The sequence below is a fragment of the Rhincodon typus genome, chromosome 21, assembly GCF_021869965.1.
Source record: "Rhincodon typus isolate 14 chromosome 21, sRhiTyp1.1, whole genome shotgun sequence".
Taxonomy (NCBI): Eukaryota; Metazoa; Chordata; class Chondrichthyes; order Orectolobiformes; family Rhincodontidae; genus Rhincodon; species Rhincodon typus.
The window spans coordinates 28,631,785-28,650,505 of NC_063352.1; the positions used below are offsets into that span (position 1 = coordinate 28,631,785).

At 40.7% G+C, this 18,721-nt stretch overlaps 1 protein-coding gene across 6 annotated transcripts in view; it reads left to right on the top strand.

Annotated features, from left to right (window-relative positions):
* The window catches only part of kdm8 (lysine (K)-specific demethylase 8), a 31,652-nt gene extending 13,493 nt beyond the window's left edge, over positions 1–18,159 (top strand). For 3 of the 6 annotated variants that reach the window (XM_048609281.1, XM_048609282.1, XM_048609283.1), the window contains 8 exons: positions 2,197–2,228; positions 7,439–8,278; positions 13,337–13,509; positions 14,276–14,408; positions 15,461–15,511; positions 15,653–15,802; positions 17,001–17,093; positions 17,447–18,159. In XM_048609281.1, coding sequence (XP_048465238.1) covers positions 7,823–8,278; positions 13,337–13,509; positions 14,276–14,408; positions 15,461–15,511; positions 15,653–15,802; positions 17,001–17,093; positions 17,447–17,611 — 1,221 coding nt within the window. In that variant the 5' untranslated portion in view covers positions 2,197–2,228; positions 7,439–7,822 and the 3' untranslated portion in view covers positions 17,612–18,159. Of the gene's footprint in view, positions 1–2,196; positions 2,229–5,182; positions 6,968–7,438; positions 8,279–13,336; positions 13,510–14,275; positions 14,409–15,460; positions 15,512–15,652; positions 15,803–17,000; positions 17,094–17,446 lie in introns of those variants that run through there. The other 3 variants (XM_048609285.1, XM_020519224.2, XM_048609286.1) reach the window with 3 other exon arrangements.
* Positions 18,160–18,721: the final 562 nt, after the last annotated feature.

Genomic DNA, 18,721 nt, shown 5'->3' on the forward strand with positions numbered 1-18,721 from the left:
TCTGAAGAAGGGTCTAGACCCGAAACGTCAGCTTTCCTGCTCCTCTGATGCTGCTTGGCCTGCTGTGTTCATCCAGCTCTACACCTTATTATCTTAGCTCCAATATTTTCACTGTTTTTTGCTTTTATGTAGAGTGAGTTAAATTGACTGAAGATTGTAAAGCTAATTAGCACTTTTGGCTAAACGTCGTTGTAAATGCTTTAGTGTTGTGTTTTTTATTCAACTCATGGACTCTGCCATTTTTGACAATAGGGAATGATCATTCAATCTCCTCCTCCTGTTAGTTGTTTAATTGTACACACCATCCACAACTGGATGTGGCAGAACTGCAGAGTTTTGTGTCTAATGTATGCTGTTTCTGCATGTTCAGCATGCACTTGGCTTGTGTTGTAGCTCCAAAAGGTTCACGTCTTATTTTTAGAATTGCCAAGTGCTGCTGTTAACATGCTGCATCACACTTCTTAAATCAGGATTGATCCCTGAGTTTGATAATGGTAATTTGAGGGATGTGCTGGGCCTTCAGTTTATGGATTTTGTTGAAAACCAATCTGTTGCTTCTGAAGCCCTATAGCAATGTCATATGTAGCCAGTTTTGCACTGAATATAAGAAGTAGGAGCAGGAGTACACCATTCAGCCCCATGGGAATGCTCCACTGTGTAGTACGATCATGGCTGACATTGTGCCTAACTCCAGTTTCAGGCCTTTTCCAAAGCCCTTGATTCCTTGAAAGACCAAACATAGGTCTATTTAAGCCATAACTATGCATAACAGAGGAATATCCATAACAATTTCTCAGATTCACAATCCTTTGAGAAATTTCTCCTCTCCTCAATCCTTAATGTCTAATCCTTTATCTTGAGCTTGAACCCCCTAATTTTAGACTCTCCAGCCAGGAAAAGTAGCTTTTCACCATTTACAGGGAGGCGATGGCCTAGTGACATTATCGCTGGACTGTTAATCCAGAAACCAGATAACGTTCTGGGAACTGGGGTTCGAATCCTGCCATGGCAGATGGTGGAATTTGATTTTAATAAATATCTGGAATTAAGAGTCTGATGATGACCATGAATCGATTGCCAATTATTAGTGAACCAGATGGGTTTTTCCAATGTCCTTTTAGGGAAGGAAACTGCTAGCCTTACCTGGTCTGGTCTACGTGTGACTCCAGGTCTACAGCAAAGTGGTTGACTCTTAACTGCCCTCTGGGCAATTAGGGATGGGCAATAAATGCTGCCCAGCCAGCGACACCCTCATTCCGTGAATGAATAAAGAAAAAAAAACTCATCACCTCTCTCAGAATCTGTTTCAATGCAATCACCTCTCATTTTCCTAAACTCTGGAATACTTTACAGGCACAATTTACTTATCTTCTTATCACATCACAACATTATCTGAGGATCAAATTTAGTTAACCTTCACTATATTGCCTTCAGTGCAAGTACATCCTTCCTTGGATATAGAGACCAAAACAATGCACAGTACTCCTGACGTAGTCTTTTCAAAGCCAAATGCACTCATAGCAATTTTACTCCAATCAGTTTGTAATAAAAGCTAGTATGCCACTTACCTTCTTAATTGCTTGCTTACCTGTGTACTAACTTTGTGTTCCTGGTATAAATGCACCCAAAATCCCGCATATTGATATTCAGAAGTTTCACACCTTATCAAAATATCTTGGTGTAAGATCTAGTCTGATTTTATCCCACTAAATATGGTGCTCGTGCCATGAGGTGTCCACACTGAAGAAGACATTCTCCATTTGGACCCTGTTGTTGTACACAAGCTATCATGGATAGAAGATCTATGATGGATTAGGTTAATGAAGACAGTGTTAGAGGTTTTATCCTTGTATTAGTTACCTTCTTACCTGCAACATGTCCAGTTTGGTACATGGGTCCTTCAGGTTTCAACCAGCTCAGTCAGTAGTTGTGCTACCAAGGCTTTTTTAATAGTAGTGTTGAAGTCACATATCCAGATTATAAGCCTGTCCTCTTGCTACCTTCAGCATTTTTTCCAAATAGTGCTGTGTGAAGGAGTACTGATTTATCAACTGAAGAAGGGTGATATATGGCAATCAAAAGGTTGCCCTTGTTCAGCTTAACACCATGAAACTTAATGGAATACAGAGTTAATGTTGCAAACTCCCAGAGTTACTTACACTTCATTGCATATCACTTTTGCCACTTCCTACCTAGGTCTGTTCTGCTGAAGATCAGGATGTATCCAGGTTAGTTTTTGGTTTAATTTGTTATTGTCACACGCATTGAGATACAGTTAAAAAGTATTGTTTTGCATGCTATCCCCACAAATCGTACCTAAGTAGTTCAAGGAAATAGAACAGAATGCAAAAATAGTGTTACAGCTACAGAGAAGGTGCAGAGAAATCTCAATTTTAATATGAGAGGTCAGTTCATAAGTCTGCTAACAGCAGGGAAGAAGCTGTTCTTAAAACTGTTGATATGTTTTCAAACTTTCATACTTTCTGCTTGATGGAAGAGGGTGGAAGAGAGTATAACCGGGTTGGGAGGGGTCTTTGATTATGTTGGCTGCTTTCCTAAGGCAGGAGGAAGTATAAATGGAGTCAATGGAAGGAAGGCTGGGTTTCATGGTGGACTGGGCTACATTCACAACTTTCTGTAATTTCCTGCAGTCTTGGGCAGAACTGTTCCATACCGAGCTGTGAGGCATCCAGATAGGATGCATCTATAAAAATTGATAACAGTCATTGTGGATATACCAAATTGGGACACTGGTTGAAAGGAACGATTTTGTTGTTTAACCTAACTATGGGACAACCATCCTAATTTTGGCATATGACTCCAGATGTTAGTGAGAAGGGCTTGCAAGATTGACTGAATTGGTTTGGCCATTGTTTTGTCCATTGCCTAGATTGATTGTAATCCCTCTGTTTTTATTTGTATTAGACCTACACATACCAGCTTGATACAACCAAGCAGAGAGAAAATCAGCAAAGCTTGTTTCTTTAGAACACTTCCAAAACTCCTGCTTAAAAGTGCATATATGTAGATTTTTTAACCTGTTCAGAGCTGTTATTACACACCTTTTTGAAGCAGGTGAGATTTGAACTCCAACTCTTTGGCTTTTTGAGGCCGGAACATTCCCACTGCATCACAAGAGCCCCTCGTGTGGATGTAAGTGAAGACAGAACTGAGTGCATCTGTGATGCATCGCCAGAGCTCAGTTGCTGTTGATGCTCATACCTTTTAAGAAACTGCACAGGAAAATTACAAAGATAGCAAGGACCCTTAATGTCACACACTTCTTTTGTTAAGTGTGGCAAGAGGGCAAAAAAAAAAGTAAGGTACTGAGTGGGGAGATGCAGTGCTGTTCACCAGATGGCAAGTGCTTTTTTTTTCACAAAACAACTTAACCCTGGCCCTTTTGGCACGCTGACCCTAGCAGCCCAGAGCGAGAGCAGCATCAGGAATTCAGAGTGGAGGCAACAATCACAATCTGTGACAAATATACCATATTGCTCATTTATTCATTATTTCTTTAAGCGTTTTTCTCTTTCTTGTCAACCTGAGTCTTTAATTTTAACAAAGTGTTGTTTGATTAAACGATTGCAAACTTGAGCATGTTGCAAGTTGCAGGATAAATAAAGCCCTGAAATGAAGAGAAGGTCAAACATATTAGAATAAACCAGGAACATACGGATAAGAACATCTGTTTATACTACATTGCAATTGAAAGTGTCATGCAAGGTAGACAAACAAATGTAGAGATTAACAATCCAGTCACGAAAAGGAATAGATACAAGAAGTTCCCAGCTTACTTGACAGCACAGTTTTGTGTTATTTATTCGGTAACTTTGTGTTAATTAGGGTCTGGTTATGTGCTAGTTTTCAACAGCTGTATGTTGGCTTGAAAGACATGACTTAGGTTTAACGTGACCATTATATAAAGTAATTTTCATTTTTATCTGACCCATCCTTGTTCCTTAACCCAAACCTTGAAAGAGCACCTCCATAGACACCAGTGAGACTACTATCAAAGTTAACACTTTCAACTCTTAATCAGAAGGTTGATTCATCAGCGCAAATATTTAGCCTGACTCTCCAAAGCAGTGCTGATAGAGTTGCATTGTCAGAAGTGCTGTTATTTTGTTGAGACGTTAAACTCATCGTCCCCCTCGGGTGCACATAAACATGGAATTGTTTCAGACAGCAACTGGGAAGATATCCTGTTGTCCTAGCCGTTATTTGTCTCTTGATTGTAACTCACATTGTAATTTGTGGGGGCTTCTGCATGCAAATTGGCTGCAATATTTCCTAAATTAAACTAGTTACCATAGTTCAAAAACACTGCGTTAGCTCTTAAGCACTTTAAAATGTTCTGAGATCCTGACCGGCACGATATAAATCTAAGTATTTTTCTCCACTTTCCACATCAGCTGCGTTTTGTTATTCTGAGTTGAGGCAGACCCTAACTAACTTTCGAACAGGCCTATTCTAATTAGAAGATAACTTGCTGATACTGGTTCAGTGTCTCCTCTGTGGGCTGTGCAGAGAGACCTTTTTCCCTAGCCACACATTACTACCTCATAATCATTCCATTAGATTTTCAGAAGCAAGTTTTATGATGTGTAGTTAGATAACATGTTGCTTAATATAAGGATTTGCTGAATTAGTTCACAATTGTAATTGCCGTAAAGGGAACTGATTCATCTGTTACTGCTGTATGTTACTTATATTTAGGGTTTATCGCCCCTGAAAATGTGGGAGCAGGCATTGTTGTGGAGAATCGTCCCCATATCACTTTATAAATGGGATGTTAACGATCAAGGGTTTCACTGATGGTAATGGTGTTGACTACCAAGGGATGTTAGTTAGTTCCCCTTTTGAAGGAGATGGTCATTGCCTGTCATTTATATGGCACAAGTGTTACTTGCCACTTATCACCCAAAGACCAAACGTTTTCTAGCTCTTGCTGCATACAGGAAGAGATTGCTATCGTATCTGAAGAAGTGCAGATGGTACTGAACATTGTTCAACCATCAGCAAACATCCCCACTTCTGACCTTCTGTTGGAGTGAAAGTCATTGTTAAAGGAGCTGGAGATGATTGGTCCTGATTCAGTATCATGCAGCAAAAGAGTTTTTGTGGCACTGTTGTATTGTCCCTGCCTCTGAGCCAGGAGACCTGGGTTCAAGTCCCACTCCCTCCAGTGGTGTGTTTATAATGCTTTGAACAGGTTGATCAGGAAAATATCTACCTTGCAACAAAAGCATTCTTGTGGCAGGGGAGTATCCCTGCCTCTGAGTCAAGAGGCCTAGGTTCAAATCCCATCTACTCCAAAGGTGTGTAATAACATTTCTGAACAGGTTGATTAGAATATATCTACTCTGAGGCAATATCGTGGGCCTGAGGTATTTGGCCTCCAAGAACCGAACCTTTTTCATGTCTGCCAGTCTTTACTCGGACAAGTGAAGACTTTGATTTTGTTGAGACTTCTTGATTCCCCTTCACAACTGGAATTCAGGACCTCTAAGGTCTAGAACTGATTGCTTATGACAAAATGTAAAGTGAGTAGTGGTCAGCAGTGTTGTTGTGGAAGTATCGTTTAATAACACCTGTTGACAATATTTACCATAGTTTTGCTGATGATTGAGAGTGAACTGAGGGTGCAGGAATTGGCCAGAATTTGTTTACCTTATTTTAGTTTTGTGGCCACACAATTTCTGGGCAGTTTTCCACACTGTCAGATAAATATCTATGTTGTAGCTTTATTGGAACATCTTGGCTAGGACTATTGGTAGTTCTAGAGTGCATGCCTTAGTAACCCATATGTTTCATGGCCCATTTCCATTCCCTGTGCCTTCAGCCAATCCTTGATATACATAGAATATATTGGATTTGCTGAAGACTGGCATCTTTTAAGCTGGGAACCACAAAAGTCCTGGAAAGATCATCCACTCAACTCTTCATAGTGCATGCATTTGCTTCAGCTTGTCGTTCACAACGATTCCTGTGCATCCCCATCATTGAGAATGTGTAGTTTTTTTTTTGTGGAGGCTCCTCTTCAGGGTATTTGACTTGTCCGTCACCATTCATGACTGGATGTGGCAGGACTGCAGAGCGTTAATCTGATGCATTGCTTGTGAGATTGTTTAACTGCCTTTTACACGTTGTACCATTCCCACATTATCTCACTTCAGGTGGGCGTAAAGATTTCCATTGCTAGTTCTACCAAAAAGCAGATTATTGGTTATTGGATTGGTCTTTATAGGGGCTTGTTGTATGTGAAGTTAGTTGCTGTGTATCGTATGTTGCAATGGTGATGACCCTTCAAACTACTTGATTATCTTTAAAATGCTTTGGGACACTCTACAATAGAGGATGGTGTTGCACAAATGGAGATCTTTCTGTTCCTGACCTTCCCACCTATTACATACAGGAATTGAAAGATAGTAAGCATCAATAAGGGAAACCCTCGCCTGAGTTTAATTTGTCCTTCTAACCTAAAGTATGTGGTCCAACAGCATTTCTCCCATCGATCTGCCTGTAAGTAGCTAATAGCATAAGCTGAGGTGTGAACCTGGAAAATGGCTGCAGTGTGTAGCCCAGTCACTTGTAAGTTGGTGCATATACCAGATTTCTAGTTTTGTTTTCAGTTGTTAATTGCCCTTGCTTGTTTAACTTTTCCAACTCTAATTGTGAGCAGTAAAAGTGAACAGTGGATGAGATGGCAACTCTGCTGTACAATGCATCCTTTTAAAATCATCTTCATTCATTCATAGTGCAGGAGATACACACCCTTGTAACAGGCTATTTGAACTATTTTTATATATATTTAAATGTAATGTGCCATTACTCTTCACTTTCAGTGCAGCTGCCAACCTCCAGAAGGGTGGTGCAAAGAGAGAATGGTGGCTGGAGGGGTGGAGATTTTGCTGTAACCCTGTGGAAAACGAGCTAGCAGAAACAGCATTTAAGAAGGAAAGAGGTAGAAAGGGGGTTATTTTTCTATTCCAGTCATTCATTTCTCCTCTAAATGGGAACAGGTTAGTAAGCCCATCAGGAAGACTGCAGCTTTGAAATGTCAGTTGAGTTGCATTGACTATTCTGTAAACAGAAGGCTCTTTACAACACATGAATGAATATCAACAATTAATCCTTGTGTATCAATAATTAATGAGATTGCATCAAAAATGCTTCCATTGGATGAGCAAATGCTTTAACGAGTCACTATGAAAGATGACCATATGGATAAGCTTCCAGAGACTTTGGTGGTAATACATTGATAAAAATGGCTTGAGAAGAAAAATTACAAATGCACAACTTGAAAGAGGAAATGCAATTCTAGTTTTGTTTGATAGTCTTGTGAAAAGTTGCTCTGTAGCCTCATAACCCAGGTTTAATTATAGTCTGTCAATTTTAATAGAACAGTCATTTCAATTTGTGTTGGTTTGTCTAGGATCATCTCCACAGTGGAAGTCTGGTGAGCCAATGAAGACCAGAACAAAGCTACAAACGCTGAGTTCATCGTAATTACTGAATGTGAAAAACATTATCCGAGTATCAGATTCTTGGCATATTGGATAATTTCATTAAAAACCGAAAGAACTGCGGATGCTGTAAATCAGGAACAAAAACAGAAGTTGCTAGAAAGGCTCAGCAGGTCTGGCAGTAACTGTGAAGAAAAATTCAGAGTTAACGTTTTGGGTCCGGTGACCCTTCCTTAGAACTGGATAATTTCTTTGTTCATTTAATCTCTGAAATGTGCTGCCATCAACTGCCAAGTAGCTTGTCTTCTCACTGAATTGTGCTGATTTGCAAATGAAGTGAAACCCATTAACAGATGCATTGTCTTTGGGAACAGGTAGTGGCAGTTTTGCCACCCAGATTGGAAGATTTCAATTTACAGTTTGACAATACAGTGGATAAGAGCCTTGTATTCTTATTAAGAAAAACAGTGGAATTACTGTACAAAGGCCAGGACATAGACAAGTGCCTGCAGCTCTGTCAGACTATTGTGGATTTCTCTTGGGAGAAGCTCAATATTGGAACTTGGAGGGAGGTGGATAAGGAGTGGAGGAGGGTGTATTCTCATGGCTGTCTGTTTAAAGCTGTTTGTTTGTGCAAGGATGAAGCAACAGTTAGTGAGGCAATAAAAACTTGTGACATGGGTTTGTTGATGGGGGCAATCATATTGGACAACATTCTCAACAGACTGGTCAGAGTTCTTCAGAGGTACAACACTGCTGGGAAAAGGCCTTTAGAAGATGCTGCATGCTATCAGGAATCAAGCAGAAAGGTACTGTTTATATTCAGCCACTTGTCTCTATATTTAGAAAATGTTAAGAATGGAGAGAACAAGCAGACAATTCAGTAAGTATTTTTGCCATTTAAATCTCATAATGGTGGGGCCTGGAATGGGTGGTACATTAGAATAATAGTAACGGGAGGGAAGACTGCTGTGTGTACTAAATCGGAAGGGAAATGAGAATGAGATAGTTTCACAACACAAGTATAAGGCACTGTTGCCCATAATGCGATACTAATTGGTTGTAAAGTGAGGAGAGAAGTGAAATGATGGGCGGTACTGGAAATGGAAATGGAAAACTGCAGAGTGACTTTCTTATTAACAATCCCAAACCTAAGAATTAACTTGCTTTGCTTTATAGCGAGTTATTAAACTGGAAAGGATGCAAAAAAGATTTACAAGAATATTACTGAGATAGGAGGGTTTGAGTTAGGAGGAGAAGCTGAATAGGTTGGGACCTTTTTTCCCTGGAGTGTAGGAGGTTCAGGCATGAGCTCATAAAGATTTATAAAGTCATGAGGGGCATTGATAAGGTGAATACCCAAGGTCTTTCCCCCAGGGTAAGGACTTCCAAAACTAGAGGGCATAGGTTAAAGCTAAGAGGGGAAAGATTTAAAACTGACCTGAGAGGCAGCTGTTTCTCCCAGAGGGTGGAGCGTATATGGAACAAGCTGCCAGAGGAAGTGGTAGAGGTGAGTACAGTTACAACGTTGAAATAACATTTGGACAGGTTCATGGATGGGAAGGCTTTTGAAGGATATGGGCCAAACGCAGGCAAATGGGACTAATTCAGTTTAAGAATTCTGGTCAGCATGGACAAGTTGGGCCAAAGAGCCTGTTTTTGTGCTGTATGACTGTATAGAACAACATCTTTCCTAGGGAGGCTAGAATTGAATGCTGTATTCCAAAAGTGGCCTCACCAAAGGGATGTCATGTTGCGACTGTACAGAACAATGTCAGTATACTCAATGCATTGATCAATAAAGGCAAGCGTACCAAACGCCTACATCACTACGCTCTCTATCTGCTACTCCACTTTCAAGGAACGATGAAGCTGCACTCTTGTGTCTGTCTGTACGTCAATACTCCACAGGACCCTACTATTAAGTGTTATAAGTCCTGGCCAAAATGGAAACCTCACATTTATCTAAATTAAACTCCATCTGCCACTTCTTGATCACTGTTCAAATTATACCACCAATTTTGATGTCATCTGCTAATTTAATAACCATTCCTCGTATATTAACATCCAAATCATTTATATAAATGACATAAAGCAGAAGACCCAGCAAAACAACCCTCTGTCTTCTTCCTTCAGGCCAATTTTGTGTCCAATGACTGGCTCTCCCTGGATTCCATGTGATCTAACCTTGCTAGCCAGTCTACCATGCAGAACCTTGTCAAACGCCTTAGAATCATAGGATCCATACGGTGTGAAAGCAGGCCATTCAGCCCATCAAGAACACACTGGCCCTCCAAAGAGCAGCCCACCAAGACTCCCCTCCCCCATCCTAACCCTGCATTTCCCTTGGCTAATCCACCTACCCTGCAGGTCCCTAGAAACTATGGACAATCTAGCATGGCTAATCCACCTAATGTGTACATCTTTGGACTGGGGAAGGAAACCTGAGCACCTGGAGGAAACACATGCAGACACAGGGAGAACATGCAAACTCCACACAGTCACCCAGGGATGGAATCAAACCCAGGTCCCCGGTGCTTGGAGGCAGAAGTGCTAACCACTGAGCCACCATGCCATCTCTTGTTTTTTGTTTGAAAATAAATGTCCTAAGTATAATTATTTAGGAAAGAAACAAGTTTCATAATTTATTTTCATCTGTTCTAGTGCTATTTGCTGGAGAATGATTTCAACTAGAGAAAAGAAAACAAACACTGGATTTCCCAGAAATATCTCAGCATTCTTTAACCTTTGCAATCCGCAGAAAAAATAATGCAGCCCAGATTAGTTTCCTCAAAGCAGTCCACTGTTCGCATGGTTCAAAAATGTCATGCTGTTTTAAGAGATGCATTTTCTGGCCTCCAATTTGACAAAGACTGTTTGCATTATCAACACCAACTTTAGCGCTAACAAAAACTTTTAATACCTCTTCTAAATCCCAATCAATTTCAGAGAAGTGGATAAAACAAAATTTTCATTTTGGTTAGGTTCTGTGATTTAAAGATTCCATGTTTGGGAAATTATGGATGTCACTGGACCATTACTAAGAAACACATGTAAAGCCTTCCTCTGATAGTTTAGCTGATAGGTAAGCGGCTGAACACTACAAATCCAGAAAGAAAAGTGCAATACCTGGTCTGTGCTAATAATCTTACCTGGTCAGTCTAACACAGAGACCATCAGCATTAACAGCATGGTTATAAGAAAAGGATAAGGGCAGTACACTATGACAATGGTTCACCTTCTGAGCCATTAAAACATCTCCACCATCTGCAAGACTAAAATTACAGGAAGAAGGCATTTAACTTTGGCATAGCTCAACAAGTTCAGCACTCTTCTTTTGAGAATCCAGGCAGTGAGGCTGAGCTGGCCACACTAACCAAGATGTGATGTCTTCAGAGCTATACCTCAACATGTCTCCACACGTGGATACTTGACAGTAGACGCTTACAAGATGGCAACCAAGTACAGGTTATCCTAAAGAACATCTAACTTGTTGAAGTCCACGTAGAAATCGTCCACCATTCTGCCTTCATCAATCTTCTTTGTCACTTCTTCGAAAAACTCAATCAAGTTAGACATGACATCCCACGCACAAAGCCATGTTGGCTATCCCTAATCAGTCCTTGCCTTTCCAAACGTGTAAACTCTGTCCCTCGGAACCCCTTCCAACAAATTTCCCACCACTGACGTCTCACCGGTGTATAGTTCCCTCGTTTTGTCTTGCCACCTTTCTGAAATAGTGGCATCACATTAGCCACCCTCCAGTCTTTCAGCACTTCACCCATGGCTATGATACAAATATCTTAGCAAGTGGCCCAGAAATCACTTCCCTAGCTTCCCACAAAATTCTAGGATACACCTGATTAGGTCCCGGGCATTTGTCTATCCTTTATACATTTTAAGACATCCAGCACCACCACCTATGTAAAGTGAACATTTTTCGCGATATTACTATCTATTTCTCCAAGCTCACTAGCTTCCAAAGCCTTCTCCACAGTACATAACAGCACAAAATACTCACTTAGTATCTCACCCATCTCCTGAGGTTCAACACACACATGACCTCATTGCTCTTTAAATGGCCCTATTCCTCACGAGTTACACTTCTACCCTTAATGTATTTGTAGAATCTCTTTGGCTTCTCCTTAACCCTATTTGCCAAAGCTATCTCATGCCCCCTTTTTTGCCCTCCTGGTTTCCATCTTCAGTTTACTCCGACTACCCTTGTATTTCTCTAGGGATTCACTTGATTCCAGCTGTCTATACCTGACATATGCCACCTTGTTCTTGACCAGCGCCTCAATTTCTCTAGTCGTCCAGCATTTCCCACACCTACGAGCCTTGCCCTTCTCACTGGCAGGAACATTCTGCCTTTTGGACTCTCATTATCCTGTTTTTGAAGGCTTCCCACTTTCCCACCTTTTACCTGTGAATAGCCTCTCCCAATCAACTTTTGAAAGTTCTTGCCTAATATCGTCAAAATTGGCCTTACTCCAATTTAGAACTTCAGCTTTTAGATCAGGTCTATCCTTTTCCATAGCTATTTCAAAACTAATAAAATTATGATCTTTGGCCCCAAAGTGCTCCCCCACTGACAACTCAGTCACTTGCCCTGCCTAACTTCTCAAAAGAAGTTTATTCTTTTATTCCTCCTCTAGTAGGTACATCCACGTATTGAATAAAAAAAATCTCTTGTACACAGTTAACGAATTCCTCTCCATCCAAAGATGGTAAGAACTGCCAATGCTGGAGTCAGAGATAACACCATGTGGAGCTGGAGGAACACAGCAGGCCAGGCAGCATCAGAGGAGCAGGAAAGCTGATGTTTCAGGTCAGGACCCTTCTTCAGAAAGATCTGAGATCTCCTTACAAATTTGCTTCACAATTTCCTGATGACTATTGGGGGCCTGTAATACAATCCCAATAAGGTGATTGTCTCTTTCTTATATCTCAGTTCCATCCAAATAACTTCACTGGGCATATTCCCAGGAATATCCTCCCTAAGTACAGCTGGAATGCTATCCCTAACTTAAAAACGCTACTCCCCCTCCTCTCTTGTTCCCTTTTCTATCCTTCCTGTAGCATCTATATCCTGGCTACTTCAGTTTAGGAAACCTGATCAGCCAAATGGTCTGTTTCCACACTGTATGACTCTAGAGAAGGAAATCCGCCATCCCTATGTGGTCTGGTCTACATGTGACCCAGACCCACAGGGATGTGGTTGATTTTTCACTGATCTCTGAAATGGTCTTGGCAGTAGTTGGGGATGGGCGATAAATGTTGGCCTTGTCAGTGATGCTCACTTTTTTTTTAAAAAATGTTGAGAGTTTGGGACAAGGCTGGATCCTAAATCAAACCCAGCGCGTCTTCCACACCCCTCTGCCCAAATATGCAAACACTCTGTTTTTACTTTGGTCCACAGCAGGCTAGCTGGATATTGCGAAGATGATTGGTGACAGGAGAGGAGGATGGTGAATGTTTTCAGTTTGAATGATGCAGGTGATTTTGGATCTATGGTTTCCAAAGCTGTACAGAGTGAAACAGCCACTGGGCATTTTTCTCACCTTGTGTATGAGCCTGCATTAGATTAATTAATCAAGCTCTGGTCAACAACTCGACTGTTGTTGCATAACTCAATTACTAGGATGGTAGAATTTGATGGATGTTATGCTTTATCCAACCAGCAACTCCTGTATTCATTTCAGAATAGAAAACTGGAGAATGGAGAGGTCAAACTTAGCCAGTTAGTTGGGAAATGCATTTCCTCATAAATTGGGTGAAATTCGGCAGAAACTGAACGCGGGATTGACACCAATCACTGACCGGTCCTGACTTTTTAAAAAATTTAATTGATTTTGTGATTTCAGAAGCTAAGTGTTTCTCTTCCTTTGGTACAAGAAATGAGAACTGGAATGGGAGTTCCAAGAGTCCACTGCCCTTCACTGGAACATTTCAGAACACAGTATCTCATTCCACAGAAACCTGTCATACTGGAGGGAATTGTTGATCACTGGCCTGCTGTGAGGGATTGTAAATGGAGGTATGTATAGGCATTGAGAATCTCCAACATATTAAAAATTGGTTAAACTGTAAGTGAGCTCCATCTTTCCTATTAAATAAAGAGAATAAAATGCCATATTATTGCAACAATACAGTACTAATTCTGTACCATTGTTAAGTTGTAAAGGACGTTTTTCTGGAGCTGCAGTACATCTTTGCAAGCCTTTTGGGGTGAATGTTTGATTAATGAGCACTAATTATCCTATCTGCAGTAACCTTACAGCGTAGTGATACCATGCATCATGGTAGCAACAGACCAGTCATTTTTCTTCCGTTAACAATATCCAAGTCCTTCCAATCCAAGCATAGCAGCAGTGCAGTGCGACTTTTGTTTCTGCCCTGGTGCTGCACCCAGAGAATGCAGACCATGGAGAAAGACTAGGTACTGTATAGGATTAAATTCCGATATTTTTACCTCAGTACATGATTCCAGATCAGCCTGAAGGAAAAGAAGTGCCCATTTGGAGGAAATATTGGTAGTGTAGTACCTCTTATCTTTCATTCAGATTTCTTGGTTAAACCATCATCCTAGATAGAAAATCAACAGTTTTCTGTGCTAGAAATGTCAAATAGCATAGAGAGAACTTTAGTATGTATTTAATCAATGGTATAACTGCCCTGGCAGTGTTAAATTTGTTACTGCACCCAGGCATTCTCAGGATTGAAGTCGTTCAGTATATTAGGTGACTTGTATTCAGCCATAAATATCCTGACTTTCATAGAGAAATTGACTGTGTTCTTCGCAGCGTGGAGTACATCCGTGAAATCGCAGGCTGTCGCACTGTGCCAGTAGAATTGGGTTCTCGTTACACAGATGAACAATGGTCCCAGACCCTGATGACTGTGAATGAATTCACTGAGAAATATATTTTGGACCAGGTCAGTTTCCCGATATCAATAAAAACGGAAAGAACTGCGGATGCTGTAAATCAGGAACAAAAATAGAAGTTGCTGGAAAAGCTCAGCAGGTCTGACAGCATCTGTGAAGAAAAAAATCAGAGTTAATGTTTCGGGTCCGGTGACCCTTCCTCAGAAATGGAGTTCTGAGGAAGGGTCACCGGACTCAAAACGTTAACTTTGATTTGTTTTTCTTCACAAATGCTGCCAGACCTGCTGAGCTTTGCCAGCAACTTCTGTTTTTGTTCCCGATATCAATAGTTGTTTGAAGCCAATGTGTTCCTAATGTTAAGTAATTTTAAAAGCCAGCTAATACATCCATGCTATCTGCAATATAATTTTAATTGCATACCAATGTTTCTGAAATTGAGGAATAATGGTACAGAATTTATAGATTTTGAAAACAAGTCATCAATAGAAAAGCTGAAGATGCTGACACTTTCAAGGAACTCCTTTCTATACCTACACGATACTTATTCTCATTCATGCCTTTGTTATCTCAAGGGTCAACCTATTTTTCTCTAATTCCCTGCAGTCATCCATCTTAGGTGTGCTTCTGATTGTCACTCGTTGCGTACTCCTCATTATACCCTGATCTCGAGAATTCTCACCCTTTTGGCTTACAGTCTCTCCTTAGAGCTTTCTGAACTCCATCTCATCATCCATCATCTTGGTTCTGCTTTCTAACATCTTTCACATTTTCTCTGAATCTCCACTGCTCAGATGCCCTCTGTTCTGTGATGCTTTCTGTCAGTGGAGAACACTGCAGTGTAAATGCTGAATGATTTTATTATCATATAAACCCCAGTCTTGCATAACGGCATCGTGTTTTCTGGAACTCTAGCTAACTGAGCAATTCTAACTTGCAGTTTAACTGGAAATCTTGATGTGTTTATTGGAACTGATTCCACACAAATGGAGATATTGACCACTGAGTATGTATAGAGCTGATAGCACGGACTACACACTATATGTTACTTGCCCAATCACTAATGTGTAACATGTAATTGTTGAATTTCTGATTCCTCCTACAGGTGGAGCAGGAGCCCATTGGATATCTAGCACAACATCAACTATTTGAACAGGTGAGGCATTTTCTCTGTACAAACTATTCCATAACTGCCAGCAGCATCTGGCCAACTCATCCACTGTTTGTGTAAACCTGGATAGAGTTGATTTTTTTTTACATGTTGAGCTGGTTAAACTAAGTTTGTTTTTTTCTGTAGATCCCAGAGTTGCGACAGGACATCGACATACCAGATTACTGTTGTCTAGGAGACACTGATGAAGATGAGATCACCATAAGCGCCTGGTTTGGGCCCATGGGAACAATTTCACCCTTACACCAGGACCCACAACAAAACTTCCTGACACAGGTTAGTGCAGAAACAAAATCAACATATACTGCAAATACATATTGGCATTGAAGCAAGATAGGGCCAGACTAGGGTGAGTGGCCTAAGGTAATGGCTAAATTGTGGTGAGATCCAAGGAACAGCCAAAACCCATCATCGAGGGCAGGACCAAAGTTAAAAAGAATTGGAGAAAAGCTGAAGTTTGTTGGTAACAACTTCATCAGTTCTGAAGAAGAGTTATGTTGTACTTGAAACATTAACTCTGTTTCTCTGTCCATAGTTGCTGCCAGACCTGTTGAGTTTCTCCCACGGTTTTGGGTTTTATTACTGAATTCTGGCAACCACAGAATTTTGCCTTTAACTTTTGAATTAAATTGTAACATTATGGGGACAAATCCAATTAAGCTACAATAACCAGGGTAGTTTTCAGACATCAATTAATAACAAGCCATCCAGGCTGCAAAGTGCAAACAAAACCCCAGAATTATTTAATAAAATGACTGGACTAAAAAATAACCAATGATTACCCTACCCTTTGCCTGTATAGTGAAGTATTATCGTAAGAGTTAAGTCTACATGATAAAGGTGAAAATGAAATGTGAAGGAGACAGGGAGTTTGTCAACATAAAGTCATCATATAGTCTGCACTGTGCCATTTAAAGTTCTTGCAACTTCAGTTTGAAGCAGATGATTTTCTGGCCACCAGGCTTGCTCTAGTTGGTGGCTGCTTTCCACACTGCAGTGAGAACCCAGTATCATCATGGAGACTATGTTGTGTCTTTTATATACAGTGCCACCAAACTTTAGTCAAGGGGTGGGATGTTGAATGATAATGAAAGGTTTGTTAGCATTATGTTGACTATGTACCTAATCAGGTGCTCTTATCATTTACAGACACCTAGAGGGATTAGATGTTAATTTGCAAGTGATGATCCAATTTGAACCACACTCCAGTGGAAAATGTTAGTTTTCTAGTAGGAGATCTTGTAAAATTTTCTCTTCTGTGTGTGCGTGTATTTGAGTCTATGTGCACATATTTCTGTAAGTGTGCATGGTGCGTGCACACACTCTCACCAGTTGTCTGAATTCACAAAGATAGAATGACCACTTGTGTTAGGCCCAAGAGGCAACTACTGACACCACTAAGAGCAGGTAAACAGTCTACTACACAGTTTCTTTTATCTGTATGAGAAACATTAAACCATTCTCTCTCTTGCAGGTGGTGGGACAGAAATATATCCGTCTGTATTCCCCAGCAGAAACTGCAAGACTGTATCCCCATCCAACCCAGCTATTGCACAACACCAGCCAGGTAAGAAAGCAGCTTTCTGATGTTGGGAGGAGCTAAAGTACAGGATTACAGAAGTGGGCAGAGAGGAGTGATGTCATTGGGGCTGACATAGCCTTAGTTATGAAGCAGATAAATGATCAGAAGTTTAGTTCAGGGCATTATAGGGCAAAAGGTGTATAAAGTCTGGTACAGCTTTAGATGGTTGCCTCTGATTGGGTAATCATGCAGTGAGATGTGAAGGCAGGGAATTGAATCTAGTGAATGGACAGTGTATTAGTCCTATGGTCCTAGCTAACCACGGATATATTGACTTTCTGATTAGGCTGATTAAACTGATCCCAGCTTCAGCTTACCAGTATTTCTGTTATTTTCAGGTGGATGTGGAGAACCCAGATTTGGTCAATTTTCCAGAGTTTAAATTGGCTGATTTCCAGGAATGCATACTGAGGCCAGGAGAGGTCCTGTTTATCCCAATGAAGTACTGGCATTATGTGAGGTCGCTGGACATTAGCTTCTCTGTCAGTTTCTGGTGGTCCTGACTCTTCTCACGTTGAATAGATGAAGTGTGAGCCATTGAGTCGTGGGCAGTTTCTCAGTCCTGGAGCTTAATATGGCAGAAGAGAATTTCAACAACCAACCAAGACAGGAGAGAACCAGAAGGGAAAACACAGAGCGGGAATGAGGCTGAAACAGAATGAGAAAAATGAAAGCAAGAGATGCAGACTGATTGAGAAAGCAATAGTGAGATGAATAGAAAGTGATCGAGAGAGAAAGTAAGGAAAGAACAAGATATGGAGTAAAAGCTGGTCTGACATCATATGCATACTTGAGCATTAATCTGCAATTGATCAAAAAGTGAATTTCTCAGTGCAGCTGCTGATTTCCCTTCAGATTAAACCACATCTCACCATCAGGACCAGACCACAGCTGAATGTGGTTTATTCGATATCCTCTTGTGTGTGCAGTGAAAGATCAGAGATTTTTCCAGGACTGACAACAAACATTTCTTTAGTCACACCACTAAGCAACTGTTAAAGAATCGAGTTCATGAAGGATGCCATAAAATGTTCTCTTAGCTGGGTGAAAAGGCAGTTTAGTATTCTTACTGGGAAAAGAGAAGTTCTTCAAATGCAGAAAACTTCCCTGGCTCCCTGCAATGAAAGTATGTAACACCTGGAGATGATACTGTCTAAAGAGGTGCTATGTTTATAACGTCAGCACAACATGCTGAAGAGTTCCCTGTCAGTTCATCCAGCGAACGACCCCACAAGGTCGTGTTCTTCAGTGATTTGCCGTTCTTCCTGCCCTAACTTTGGCAGTAGTTTATAACATTAGCACTGGCTGGAATATCCTTTGGCTGAGGAGTTTAATCACTTCCCTGCTCAGCACATCTAAAAGATCCCAGGCATTGTTCAATGATCAGAGTTCTGTCCCTGTCCTTCCTTTAACCAGCAGAATACTTGGGTAACTTATCTCACTGCTGTTCGTTAGTATTTTGCTCAGTGCTAATGGACCACTTTATTTCCCCACAGAATAACATTGACTGATACAATGTCATCCATCACTTGTGAAACATTTTGAAATATTTCTGAGACATGCAGTGTGCTCAATACATGTGCGTGCTCAATACATGTGCGTGCTCAATACAT